The sequence below is a fragment of the Tauraco erythrolophus genome, chromosome 7, assembly GCF_009769465.1.
Source record: "Tauraco erythrolophus isolate bTauEry1 chromosome 7, bTauEry1.pri, whole genome shotgun sequence".
NCBI lineage: Eukaryota > Metazoa > Chordata > Aves > Musophagiformes > Musophagidae > Tauraco > Tauraco erythrolophus.
The window spans coordinates 10,010,383-10,024,584 of record NC_141471.1 but is presented as its reverse complement, the minus strand read 5'-3'; the positions used below and the strand labels follow the sequence as shown (position 1 = coordinate 10,024,584).

Below are 14,202 nucleotides of genomic sequence, written 5' to 3'. Positions count from 1 at the left end.
ACATCCCAAACTGGATGCTTGAGGGCAACAATCATCAGGCAATAACATCTGTGCCCTAGATGCACGCATTGTCTGCTCTCTTCCCAGCTACCCTGCTTCCCGGGCACCTCCCAACCGGCCGGGCTGCCCCCACATGCAGCCCCAACCATCCCTCAAATTCCTTCATCACAAAAGCATCTCCCAGTCTCAAAACCACAGTAAGAGAATGTCATGTGCACGAATGTTAACGCATCAGAAGAGGGAGAGGGGAAGCTCAGACACAGACTACGAAGGAAGCCCTGAAGGAACACTGTGCCCTACGTTGCATCTCCATCTGTGCCCCAGGCTTCTGAGTTTCTGCTGCTTCTCCATAAAGCCCAAACACGCACTCCTCACTAGAACGTATTTTTTCAGAAAGCTCCATCTTTTAAGACACTGAAAGCTGGAGAAACTACTTCTCTTGGCCGGCTCTTCCAACAGTTAATCATCCATGTGTTCAAAATGTATGTTTATCTTCCCATTTGAATTTGTCTAGCTTTATACAAATGTTTATACCCTTCTTCCAAACAAGGTGACCTTTAATACGAACGGTTTTATCTCAGTGGTGTACGCATTTTTTTTGGAATCAAGATGGAATTTGGCACACCATTCTTGGGCTGCAGAAGCACCTCCCTTGCCTGCGCTGGCAGGGAAACAAGCCTCTGCAGCAGCACAGAGCTCAGGCTGGCACGGAACGGGCAAACGCCCACCGCTCCTGCGGTCCCCGTGGTAACTCGTCATTGGGTTTTCCTGATGAGGAAGGCAAAGGCCAAATGAGGAAAAAAGTCCTTGAGATTCATCAACAGCACAAACCAGGCTGTGTTGGTTTCCTGCTTCCTCCTTACTGGTTTCATGCCCTGCAAGTTACATTTGAAGAAGCATTGTGCCTGCGAAGGATGTTCAGATTTGCCTTTCTTCTTTGGGCTAAAACATCCAATCCCAGAAAAGATGGAAGTCACACTAGAAGTATGTAATGAAAGGAACATTTTGGTGGTTGTCCTAACTCAGAATGTGAATCTCCCCAAGTGAAAAATGTTCTCCCTCTTTGCACTCATTCAGGAGCTCCGTCAAAGACTGAGGGCAGGAGGTTCGTGAACGTTACTCATGCTTGCAGGCAATGCCAGATGCATCCAAAACAGCTTAAAGGGAATTTCTAGCTCTCTACTGCTCTCCTGAATATCCAGCTCCCAGTTTGTATGGGAGAGCTGAATAATGCCCTTTCATTATTGAAGTGCTACAACTCAGTGATAAGGACCTGACCATATTTCCCATAAGCACCCAGTAGCGAGAAACGTATACGTTGAGATTAGCAGACTACTTCTGGGAGGTGTCTGAGTGACTAAACAGGGCATGTCCGAATAGATCAAAGTACCAAAATGTCTTCTGATGAGAGGCAGTATTATTACAGAAAGCCTGACCAAATTCTTCTGAAGACAAAATACCTAGTTCTCTTCCTCCAGCTAAGAGAGACTGGAGGCAAGGCTGAGCTTTGGCCACGTGATTTTTTCTCCATTTTTCTCCAGATATACTTTCATGGAGAAATCCAAAACAATTTTAAAACATCCATAGTTTAGCTCCCTTTGGCAGAAGAACGACAGAGACTGACACTACAGAATATGTCCTTGCACATAAGCAAGACGTAGCACTCTGTTGCTGTGTAAGACAAACACCGCAACAGGACAAACTCAGATTTAGTTTCTGTACTGGGTTCTGTGCTGCTCAGAGTAAAGAGCAGCCTCCCACCACGTGCCGAGGAAAAAAGTTTGCAGAGGTGGCTATGGTGACAGTTACGCAAATATGTGATAAATAAGCCAGTTGATCTTACATGGCATGTATTGCTGGAGAGAAACCAAAAGACTGCTGGATCTGCCCAGCGTCTCTACCAGATGTGTCAAAGCCTCTGCAGCCTTATGACTTTTTTTTTTTCCCCAGGTAAATTCCCCTCCTGGACATTTCAATCAAGCTTGTGACTGCAACTGAGATAGAACACTCTTAATCCAGAGCTGCTGCTCTGCAGCTTTAGCTGTTTTGGTAACAGCTTCAAACAACTCCATTACAGACAGAGCCAAAATAATTCTCTCCTCTGGCCATCAGGAATGTGTGTTCCAAAATCTGAATTCTACGACCAGTCACCCAGGCTGGATTCCCCGCCCATACTAGTAACTCATTCACATAAATTTACAAATAAGAAACAACGCAGAAGATTTCAGATTTGATTTTTAAAAGTCAACAAAGGGAGGATTTGACGCCTTCTCAGCATACCATGTAGTTTGCTGCATCACGTAAAAGACTAGCATCCTTACTGTAGTCTTTACAAACTTGGTGTTAATATTTAATCTCCCTCAGAATTACCATTCAATTATATGAAAGGATTCAGCTTTATTTTGACTGCTGGCAAACTAGCCACTACAGGGTTTCTTTCTACTTGAATGAAGTTCATTTGAAGTTGGCTGCATTGAAAAGAACAGAATCATAGAATCATGGAATGGTTTGGGTTGGAAGGGACCTCAAAGATCATCTAGTTCCAACCCCCCTGTCATGGGCAGGGACACCCTCCACTACATCAAGTTGCCCAAAGCCTCATCCAACCTGGCCTTGAACACTTCCAGGGATGGGGCATCTACAGCTTCTCTGGGCAACCTGTTTCAGTGCCTCACCAAATAGCTGAAAAGAGCATTCTGAATAGCTGAAAGAGCTCTCACTTATGATTCAGTATAAATGATAAATTATAGGGCAAAGCAAAGTTGTAAAAGTTATTACCGTAAGCATCTAAAAATCTATTTTCTTGATTGTCAATTTTAAATCAAGCTAGAAAATGATTTCTTTTTAGTGATTTTAAAATGCACCCACTATGCTGCAAAAGCCAGCATTGTTTAAAAAGCCAGAAAACCAAAGAGACAGTTCTACTTAATAGCAGCCTTTTAATAAAACTTTCTACTTATCATTTGAATTAAATATACTTTAATCCCCACCATTATATTTAAAAGCTGACATCTTCTCAGGCAGAAGACTTCAGCTTCCTTAATTTGGATGATAATTAGCACTTGGGCCCCCAGTGCAATCTGTCTCACACCACGACTTCATAGCTTCCGGGTTTGGGTACTATCACATCCAAACTACTGTGTGCATTTCAGGCACAGTAAGCATGACCGGGGATAGAGTACTCATGTGGGTTTTCAATTAACTTTCCAGCAGCTGTTCTAAGTAAGATAACACCTAACCCAGTGCTAAGTCTGCCAGAACGTTGTTTTCGGAGAAGTTAAATGACTTTGAATCAGCAGTCAGCTTGCACAGGTTCAGGGTTACATCTCAGATGGTCACAGCATATTTTTTTTTTTTTATTTTAACAACAGCATCTCAAAAGTGGAGCTTCCTTTTTTGTGAACATTAAGACCTCTGCAGCAGAGTATAAACCAACCATCATCTGCTCTAATTTTTCAGTAGTGTACTTCACTAAACCAACTCTAATCGAGGGATTTTTTTTTTCCAAAACCAAAGCAGATCAAGCAGTAAACCCACTAAAATTATGAATTCAAAAGGTATAGTTTGTAACACTAACAAAGTAAATATGCTTCATTCCAAGTCTATTCCAACACAAGGACCATTTTGGTTAGAAGATAAAACACTTTTTACTTAAAACAAACACTTGAAGATAAGCACTAACAACAAGAAAACCCAAACTGTCTATGCTGAGTACTACCTAAAGCAAGTCACAATTCAGTCCCAAAGTAAACAAGATCAGAGGGAGCAGACAATGCAAACAAGCTTCTTTTTCTCATGTTAAAAAAAGTAAAGTTTCAAAGTCCAGGTTACTGCTGATCGGCAGATAACTGGCATCTGTACTGCAACTGCCTTGTGAGAACACCATGACTTAAAAATTAGCCTGAATACTAAGACATCCAAAAACCACGACAAAAGAGACAGGTTTTCCAAAAGCACTAAGAAATGCTTCCATAAAAAGGTTAACGTGTATTCTAGTACTAAGTTAAAGCACTGCAAGTGCTTTTGCAAACTCCTCTGACCGAAAGCGTCACACAGCTGTAGCATTCATTCTGCAATGCAACCCTCTTAGGGGTAAACACTCTCCTGTCACAATCACGGACCACACTAAGGCAAAGTAGGAAACAAGCTCATGCCTCAACCAGACCAGATCCAGATTCAGGAACAGAACTCAGGTTTCCAAAAACAAAAAATAAAATCTAACTTTATCACTGGATCACCCCAGCGACAGTCAAAACACAGAGACACAGCTAAATACAAAAGATGAACCTCCACTTACACCTGAAGCTGACACACTGCAGGAGGCCAACAGGACAGCCGAACACCAACACTGACAGAGGGTGACCAAACCCTCGGGCTTCTTTAGAGACCACTTTCTGCTTTTGGCACTCTAAGACCCAGTCCATGGATTAACCACAAGCTGATACAGCACACATCTTACAAACGCTACGTACACTTATGCTGCAGAGCAGCTTTGTCACTTCAACCACATGGCATTCTCAACAGAGAAGGTACTGCAAGAACCGAGAACTACGATAGCTGCAGTGACTTCTGAAGTGTGAAGCATTCTAAGGCAAAATCCCAAACCTCTTCAGTAAAGCCAAGTGAAAGGAGTAGGTGCCATGCAATCTAGAGAGAAACTTGTGTTACGGTGCACTGCATTGAAATCACGGCCATGCACGAGAGACCCAGAAGAGGTTGCACCAAGGAAAAGCATTACAAAGTTCTTGTATTCTACCAATGAACTTTGAAGCAGAGCATGAAAGAGTAAGTGACTTAGCAGGTTCAAAAACTCCATCTTAGTTTTTTCAAACCACTAGAGGAAGCTTCATTTAAAAGGGACGGTGTCTCTCAACACTCAAAATTCATCCCTCCTGTATAAAGTAATGGCACTTTTAATCAAACGGCACCTGTTCTGTTTAAATCATCTCATCCCACTGTACATTTGATGCCTAGCATTTGCTAGAATTAAGAACCTTTTTTGTTATTATTTTGTGCTATTTTGGACAAAATTGAAGTTTAAGGAATTTTCTGCCCTTTATGATCCATTACTTCTAGTGAGTAGGTTTTGTACATCATGCAAATTACATATTAGTAAGGAACAACATAAAATTTTTCAGAGCAACCTAACCAGTGGGTTTTCGAGAGAAGAGAAACTCGATTCAGCCACACAAATAAGAAGAAATTTTGAATATACAATACATAATAGGAAAAAATTAAATTGGGTCCACAGTAAACACAGAATGAGGATTCATTTTGTGTATTAAAAAATGAAGTTGGATGCAAGAAGTTGCATTAAAAAAAAAGTTGGATATGGTGTTATTTAAAAAAAAACCCAAAACTGTGTTCTAGATATTGAAACAGGTGGAGACTATTAGGCTTAGGTCAAGTGTAAGAAGGTGACAATCTTTTTTTTCCTGGAACTGCCAGTCCAATTGTATACTTGGACCAAGACCATGTATCCATGCAGTTCAACCATCAGCCTATTCGAATGCTGGTGTGCAGGTACCTGCTTACTAGTGTAGAAATCTTTACTGATGAATTCTGCCGCCTGCTGACTCACTCTTGTCTGGTTTTGTGTTTTGCCAGTTTCTACCAAGAAAGTGCAGCACTGCCATTTAATGCTGCACTCTGTCCAGCTCTGACAACAACCAGCTTCAGGGATCTGAAGGCAGAAGAGAGATTATCCAAACCACTGGATCTTCAGCAAATTTACTGTGTTGATGGATTTCCTTCCAGAACCCTCAAGTGAATGGTTTGTGTGTAATACTGTGAGAAGGACCACACTTTCCTGGGTAAGAAGATCTAAGGCAAGCATGCGGGTTTGCCACTAGCAGCTATGCTATCATAATGGTGTTCTTAACCTGAGCTAAGTAATTTAAATGTTAATAAAGATTACCTGAGATTAAAATAGAAGGTGAAGTTTGGCAGCTTAATGTAAAACCTATGGGTATTCACAGGAAGGAATTCAAACTCAACTCCAGATTGTCCTAATTTTATTTGAGTTGGTTAACCAATTTTGAAGCACTTTTTACAGTTTACATAACTTAAAGGAGCACACTGTGTCCTATAAATATAAATTAACATTTTTAATAACTCAAGACATCACAACAAAGCCAGATTTTGAAATAAATTGTCTGTTTAGTTATCTGTATCAGGAACATACATGGGGAAGGAAAAAACAGCATTGACAAGAAAACACTGCGTAGTTCTAAACTGAGTTTGTGCTTCTACATCAAAAACACAACACTGAAGTAACAAGAACTCTGCAAAGAACTTGAAAAAGTACATAACTTCTGTAGTCTCAAAACCAAAGTACATGTTTATTTCTTCTTCTACCTGTCCTTTTGTTTAGTTCTATGAAATTAGCATTAATGGTAGAGGGACAAATGCAAGATACACTAACTCTGCTGCAAATATGAATTGTGGTGTAGCAGTTTGTTAGACTGTTGATTTGGGTTAAATTGACTCAGTTCTCTTGCATGAGAAACAAGAGCAAATCTTTCTGCTATATTTAAGAATCAACGCGTTTGTTAGTACAAAGCAGATGGTGTTCAGTGAGAAGGCATTAAGTGATCATTTGAAAACACCATGCTTTTTTTTTTAAAAAAAAAAAAAACACTAAGCCACCGTAAAGAATTTGGTGAAGGCCAGATGTTCAAAGCTGGTACGCAGATAAAAACTGCACATCCATGACTTCAGCATGAAATTACCCAGAAACTGGCAGGTGTTAACATATGCCAATACTTATTTGCGTGCTTTTGCTATGACATACAGATATCAAGTCATCTTTCACTGAACTTTGAAAATCCAGCCTTAGCTACAAATTAACACTTCACTCCATTTAATTTAACAAAAGGCATTCATCCATCTTTTGATTTCTGGCTGATGAGTAAAAATAAGAGTGAGATATTTTAACCCTAATAATTTTGTACAAATCTTCTCCAAAGCGATTATGTTTGTTCTCAAAACAAGCCAAAAAATCTTATTGTTCGGAAAGTCTTTTTTTAATTATTACATGTTTTCCTGTATATTTATGTTCACTACAGATTATTTTTTGAAGCAATCTCAGAACTTAAAGCTTTAGAAAACTTTTTTGGTTTTGAACAGCGGAAGTTACTTCAGTCCTAGACAAAAAAAAATATGTACTAGGGCAAAAGATGGAGTTAGAGAGTCAGCCTCTGAATGCTTCTTAAAAATAGGTGCTTCAAATACAGGTTTAGAAAAGAAATTAAATATCATGTTTTCAGTCACACTGAAGAAAACATCTGCAAAGAAAAAAGACCCTCATCCTTAAGACTGAAGAAAAAGGGAGGGGGGGGGGGGGGAAGCACTGTTTTCCCAAGTTGCCCAAATCACACACAGACACAAGGAGGTTACAAATGCCATTCATGAAAGAATGCACCACAAACATCAGCATTTATTCATTTTCTTTTTTTTTCTTTTTTCTTTTTTTTTTTTAGCAAATGACAAAAGACCCAGCTCACTGGCTTCACTTTTGTTTACCTTTTGCTTACATTACACATTTAAACATTTGTCAAAACTTACTAAGTTGTCTGCATTCATGCACAACTAGAAAACATCCTTAATTTATTTAAACCAGAAATGCATTACCAGAAATGTATTAACATTGTTCACTACTAAACAGTTAAAAAAAAAGTTGAAATTATTAAAAAGGTTATCCTGGAAATGTTAACTTCACAGCAGACTTAAACTACTAATTGGCTCACATTTCAAACAAATTGGAAAAAGCAAGATTCATGCTAGTGTTAGTGTACATCTTGCCCTAGCACTACTGAAGGATCATGGTTCACCTTGATCGAATATAATAAAAAGAAAAGTGCATACAGAAATTTACAACGATTTTAAGGACAAAAAATGGTCCAATTGCTGTGGTCCCAACAATTAACTCAAAAGTCTATGACAAATATGAGCTTCGGTGAGCTGTTTATACTACTTAAGATTAAGTACGGATATACAGAAAGTTGAGTTCGTTTGAAATCTTCAAAAAATGTTCCTGTCAATCCTCAAATGGTGGCTGTTATAGCTTAAAATTTCTGTTAAATGCGTGCGTTGAATTACTTGTTATCCAAGCGTAGCAGCTGCTCCTTACCATTTATTGTTAGCGACCTTAACTGGCCATCTTCTTCAACTTCTACTCTCTCTTGTCCATTCTCAACAATTCTGTAGGACAAAACCACAGTTAGCCATTTTAAAGCACTGTAAGCAGCTTGGAAACACACACTAGCCCTTGGATTTCAGATAACCAACTCTAACGGAGCACTGCCTGCTTAATGCAACTGTAGCTGGCAAGCTTTTGTATTTAACAGCACAGAAGCTTTAACTAGTAACCATCTGCATTCCCCCACTCATATTGCGTATTTATAGCAGGAAAATTGCTTTCTGGAAGTTTGAATCCTGCGGTTTGTAGAGTTCACAGTTACAGCTGTCACCCCATACACTGTCGCAGTTGTACTGACACCACGCGCTACTATCGAGAACTAAATGTCTTTTAACAGATCAACTCTACCATCTTCATGTTGCGTTTAGTACCTACTCCATTTGTTAAATGCACAACTTCCCATGATGTAAGGCACACAAGATAGTCTTTAATCTACTTTTAATTTGATCAGAGCAATTAACTTAGAGATCTGCTGCATAGCGAGTTTATGACTAGCATGTACATTGCAAAATTGAAGTATCCCTGACTGAAAGGAGAGATTATTAAAGAGCTCTGTCTGTGTGAGCCTTGTCTTCTTTTGCATAAACACTTTCTTTATCTCTCTTATCTGGTACAATTTCCTCAAAAGCGGGCAGTTTTCAGATTTTTCTGGAATACCCTCAGAAAAGTATCATGACCATACCAGCGTGAAATGATAAAAAGCTACATTTAAGTGGTGAAGATGACAGGATCTCTCCAACAAAACAGGACGCAGAAGAACCTTGCACTTTGAGGTATGGGACACAAGCTACCAAACAAAAAAAATTGTTTTCTCCTTGCTTTTCTGTAAATTTTTATTAAGTACTGAAATTACATTTAATTACTTGTTCAGTACTTCTATAACTTCTTAATCATAACATTTCATGTAGGTCACTCTGTAACTAACTAATATCTGCGTTTCCCAAAGGCAGGGATTTCTCCATCACAAGCATGAAATAGTAAGAAGGTAGGCTGTGTACAGTACTTGAAAATTCACTTTCCAGCAAATAGGAAAAGTTTTCTGCAAAGTAGGTTTCCATTGCTTATTTCACTTAACAGATAAAAGAAAATTACTTTTTACACAAAAACTTAACTTCCCTCAAACACTGCCTAGGACACCAAACTAGAGCAGATGTTAGGGAAAAACTGTTCCGTGTTTCATAATGTTAAAAGCTTCATGATCAACAGAAACCAAGCCCACTATTCTCCTCCAGAAGCTCAAGCTGACTTAGCAGACAGTAATTAAGGATCACAATAAAAGATGCATCACTACACAGGAGGTTCAGAAGGCCTAGAAGAGCTCTACTGCCATGTCCCTTTCAAACAGCAAACAAGTTACAACCTTCATTCTTCACCAGTGCAGCTCTGAAAACATGTCTTACAGGTCTAAACTCTTTTGTTTATCAAGAGCTTAAACAAAAGCACCATCTTCCCCATTTTCACATGCTACAGTTTTATGTAAACTCAGCAAGCAATGCCAAGAAGAGTCAAAGAACCCAGTAAAACTTCAAATTATTTTTTCTAAGCAGAGAAATCCAAGTAATGTGATAACCACAATTTTACAAAAGTAAAAATACACATATATACATGTATTGCTATATTTAAGTGTACATATAGTATATTTATATGCACATATTTCTAGCTATATATGTCTTTACATAGTTTCATACAAACACATTTATATCACTTACTTCTTTGTAGTAATTTTTCTGCCATTGACTATTTTAGTTGAGGTCGATACCGATTTGAAGTTACCCATCCCACCACCACCAAATGACGTAGAGGAGAATGAAGTAAGGCCTCCATGTCCCAGCGAACCAAACGAAGTAAAACCTATTGGGAAAGAAGACATTTAACTGAAACTGTATTTTTGCATGACTGTGGGATCTAAATTTATCAGTCACTCAGACTACAACCTCGGTTCAGGATGCCCTTAAGTTGATTGCATCAACACAGCATCAGGGACTGATGGCATTAAACACCAGCATGAAAATAAAACCTGACACCGGCCCCAACAATTCCTCCCATATGGACTATATTAGTGTTGGCTGGAATAGAGTTAATTTGCTTCAACAGTAGATACTATGTGGCTATGTTTCGGATTTGGGCTGAAAACAGCGCTGATAATGCAGAGATGTTTTCGTTATCGCTGGGCAGTGCTTACAGTCAAGGCCTTTTCTGCCTCTCACACCACCCCATCAGCAAGTAGGTTGGGGGGGGCACAAGAAGTTGGGAGAAGACACAGCTGGGATAGCTGACCCCAACTGACCAAAGGGATATTCCACACCATATGACGTCACGCTCAGCATATGAAGCTGGAGGAAGAAGGAGGAAAGGGAGGATGTTGGGAGCAACGGTGTTTTGTCTTCCCAAGTAACCATTACGCATGATGGAGTCCTGCTTTCCTGGAGATGGATGAACACCTGCCTGTCAATGGGAAGCAGCGAAGGAATTCCTTGTTTTGCTTTGCTAGTGCACGTAAACCGTATTCATCTCAACCTCCGAGTTTTCTCACTTTTACTCTTCCAACTCTCTCCCCCATCCCACCAGGGGGTTCTCACTTTTACTCTTCTGACTCTCACCCCCATCCCACCAGGCGAGTGGTTGTGTGGGGCTTAGTTGCTGGCTGGGGTTAACCCACAACATGGACCCACAGTTTAAATTTCAAATGCACAGCATTGACCAAAAACTGTTGGTCACCTCCTTCCCGGACGAAAAGGCATTCAAGCCTGTTCACTGAAGTCAACCACTATATCATTCTCTCCACTCAAGGTAAAGCTAGTAACTTTAATGAGTCTGACTTTTTGCTTTAACGTAGATGTCGGGATGCCCTGAGTTAGCGGAACTTTCAGGTAGACTAAATATTGTTAACTATGGCTTTATTTACATTCAGACCTTACACAGAACAGCTTAATTAAAAACAAACAAACAAAAACCCCCAAACAAACCCAAAACACAACAACAGTCTCACAATTTCCTGAATGAAGACAACTTTTAAAAACATTATTTATCTGTTTATTATATTGATATCCTTTGTGAACCAAAACTGCATTCCTTGTTAAATGTTGTGACATTTACCTGTGTCAAACGAAGAAAAACCACTTCCAAAAGCAGGGAATCCACCAAAGGCAGAGAAAAATGATCCACCACCTCTGCTTCTGCTTCCCCTTGGACCTCGCCTGCCCCCAAAGAAGTCCTCAAAAGGGTCTTCTACAAACAGAAAACAATATTCAAGAGGTCAATATTACTGAGTGATTCTGTATTTGATCATTAGGGATTCTTCATGAAAAAAAGAAATTTCCTGTTACAGATAAGATTCTTCCTTTAAAATATTTGATGCTACTGAGCTGAACTGTCCACTAAAAAGGCAATTCCTATGCTCCTTCTGGACTAAATCCTGTCTCACTTTTGGACTTAATTTTATAAAAGAAGTTGATTTCTTTATTTTAACTGCTTAGTATTAAAAAACAGTAAACTTGATGCAAACACACTTACATTTTTCAGTATAATAGAAGTGACAAGAGCTACAGAGATAGTATTATTTCCACCTCATGCTCATATAGCTTAATATATATAGCTTCTACAGAACTCCCTGTTGTCAGACTAACGTTTTCCAAAGTATAGAATAAAAAGTAGCACTACAGACAAATTAAACTCTTAGAATTTGATTTTAACTTATAAAAATAATAATTTAACTTAATATTTTTTAAATAATAATTAACGTGTAATAATAATTTAACTTTATAATATTGCACACAGGTACCTGAACATTCTAGCTTATTTCTAGTTAAGATTTGTTATGGTTCACCATGATGAGGTCTCTGAAAAGTAACTTCCAGATAGGTTATATCAATTATCGAAATATAAAAACAGCAGCCAGGGACTGATGACTCATCATCTCAAAGTGTTCACAGTGTTTATTTTAGCACTCGCCACATTAGGTACTTCAAACTTGTATTCTGATGCACATTTAGACAGCAAAGTATGGAGGTTTACACGCAGCGTCCCAAAGAGGCATTCAGTCCTCACCAAGAAGAAAGAGGAGAAATAAGAGAAAGGAGGGAAGGGATAAAATATTATTTTAAACTCAAGTACAACTGTTATGTCATTCAAACAGCTGCTGTTCCATCCCCATCAGGAAGACAAAAAAAAAAGGAGGGGGGAAAGGGTACCAGACACCTATAGAAAAATAGTTATTACTAGAATTATGTGAAAACTGCTTTTTACTAGTGCTCTTAAAACAAAGAGCAACATATAAAATTGTAATCATATAACAGATAGTCAATAAACATAATACTTGCATTAAAATAACAAAAATTTAGGAACTTCCAACTACTCTCTCCATCAATCACATCTTTCCCAGAATGAATATGCTACAGTACCAACAATTTCACTAAGTTTTAGAAGAGGGGACTCAATATTGAAAGATAACAGTTTGAAACACTGCTTAGAATAAGCTCTTACTGAAAAGTGCAGGAACTGGTGATAGCAGCAACAGGAATATGAAAGCAAGAAAAGAGTCTTATAACTCTGCATGACTGTTCAGAACTACAAGCTGAGAAAGAGAAGGTCAGAAACACAGTGTTTATTTCACCTCTGTTACCACCACAAAAATCCCAGCGGATTTACAATAAATCACCAAGTTAACGCAATAGCAACAGTACTAAAGCAATCTGATAATAAAAAGATCTTCATTACCATCTGTGTATGTGTAATTACTTATCAAAAGTGAAACGTCACAATGTATTTATGCTGAACGAAGGCAGCCTCTGAAGTTCAGACATACGCTCTGATCCGTAAAGACAAAAAATGTCAAGAACAACAAAAGTAACCCTGTCATTCCCTAGTTTCCACAGTTATTGAATATAACAAGGCAGGACTAAACTTTTATCTTGCATACACTAGACAAGCATGTGATAAAATTTATTTTTCTTCTTTCTCAGTTTTTTTTTGGTTTGTGCTTTTTTTTTAACGTAGAACAAGTTTTCTTCAATATAAATATGATCTGTTATTACCTTTAAAACAACAGAAATTAAACCGACTCTTGGACATGGAAATATGGGGACCTACCACCAAAATTACTATTTCCAAAACAAGCACTACACCCATTTAAAAAAAAAAAAAGGTGACTTTTTTCCAGACTAGCGTATCATCTAGCAAGTAAAGCCTCAGTAGTTAATTGTTTTGTAGTCCAATTTATTCTGCCCAGAGTGACTCACAAGTTAGTTATGAAGGTCATTCACTCACGTGTACAAACGATCTATATTATATTACTCCCACTGTTAAGCTTTCTATTTATAGTCCAATTTTTCCTGTTACCTGGAGTTCGAATAAAAACAAAACAGCCTACCAAGTAAGCTTTGAATTTTTAATCCTCCACAGTGTATCAGTCTATTCTGCAAGTGAATCTCTCCTCCTCAGCACAACAGCAGCAGAAACGCAAAGGTTTTTAAGGGAGGATCACAGAATCTACTAAAGATTCCTGCCATCATCCCAGCTTCTAAACGCAATATTGCCTACTCCTAGCCACACAAAAACCTAACCAAGACTTGGACATGTCTTATTAACCTTTGGCAACTCTCTACACCAAAGAAAGAGGTCAGCACTCTGTATTAGCAAACGTTCTAGCCTCAGGTGATTTGTTAGCAGCTCTGCAGTAGTAGTCCTCCAGTGCTCTTCCAGTAATTCTCTCCAGTAAATAAGACACTCGAACCACTCTTCCGCAGTGGACTGCAGAAAGTTCAGCAAGACAGATGATGCAGAGATAGGAAAATGGGCAGGACTTTCCTGACGGAATATTTCCTGCTATCCTGACAGTTTTCCAGGTACAGTGAGCAGAAAAAAAAAAAAAAAAAAAATGTCAAAAACATGGAGGAGAGAAGGCAGCAGGAGGCTCCTGCATTATCATTTGCTGTATCCACCACCAAACAGACATTAATATAGCAACCTCACAACTACTCAGATCCTGTTTATGCTTTTAGTCC

General features: G+C 38.7%; 1 protein-coding gene across 3 annotated transcripts in view; it reads right to left on the bottom strand.

Moving 5' to 3' along the window:
• DNAJB6 (DnaJ heat shock protein family (Hsp40) member B6) overlaps positions 1 to 14,202 on the bottom strand; it is a 67,127-nt gene that overhangs the window by 26,250 nt on the left and 26,675 nt on the right. For all 3 annotated transcript variants that reach the window (XM_086614910.1, XM_086614908.1, XM_086614909.1), the window contains exons 6-8: positions 11,297 to 11,428; positions 9,910 to 10,051; positions 8,132 to 8,202 (exon numbers count right to left, since the gene is read on the bottom strand). In XM_086614910.1, the coding sequence (XP_086471036.1) occupies positions 8,132 to 8,202; positions 9,910 to 10,051; positions 11,297 to 11,428 (345 nt within the window). The remainder of the gene's footprint in view (positions 1 to 8,131; positions 8,203 to 9,909; positions 10,052 to 11,296; positions 11,429 to 14,202) is intronic.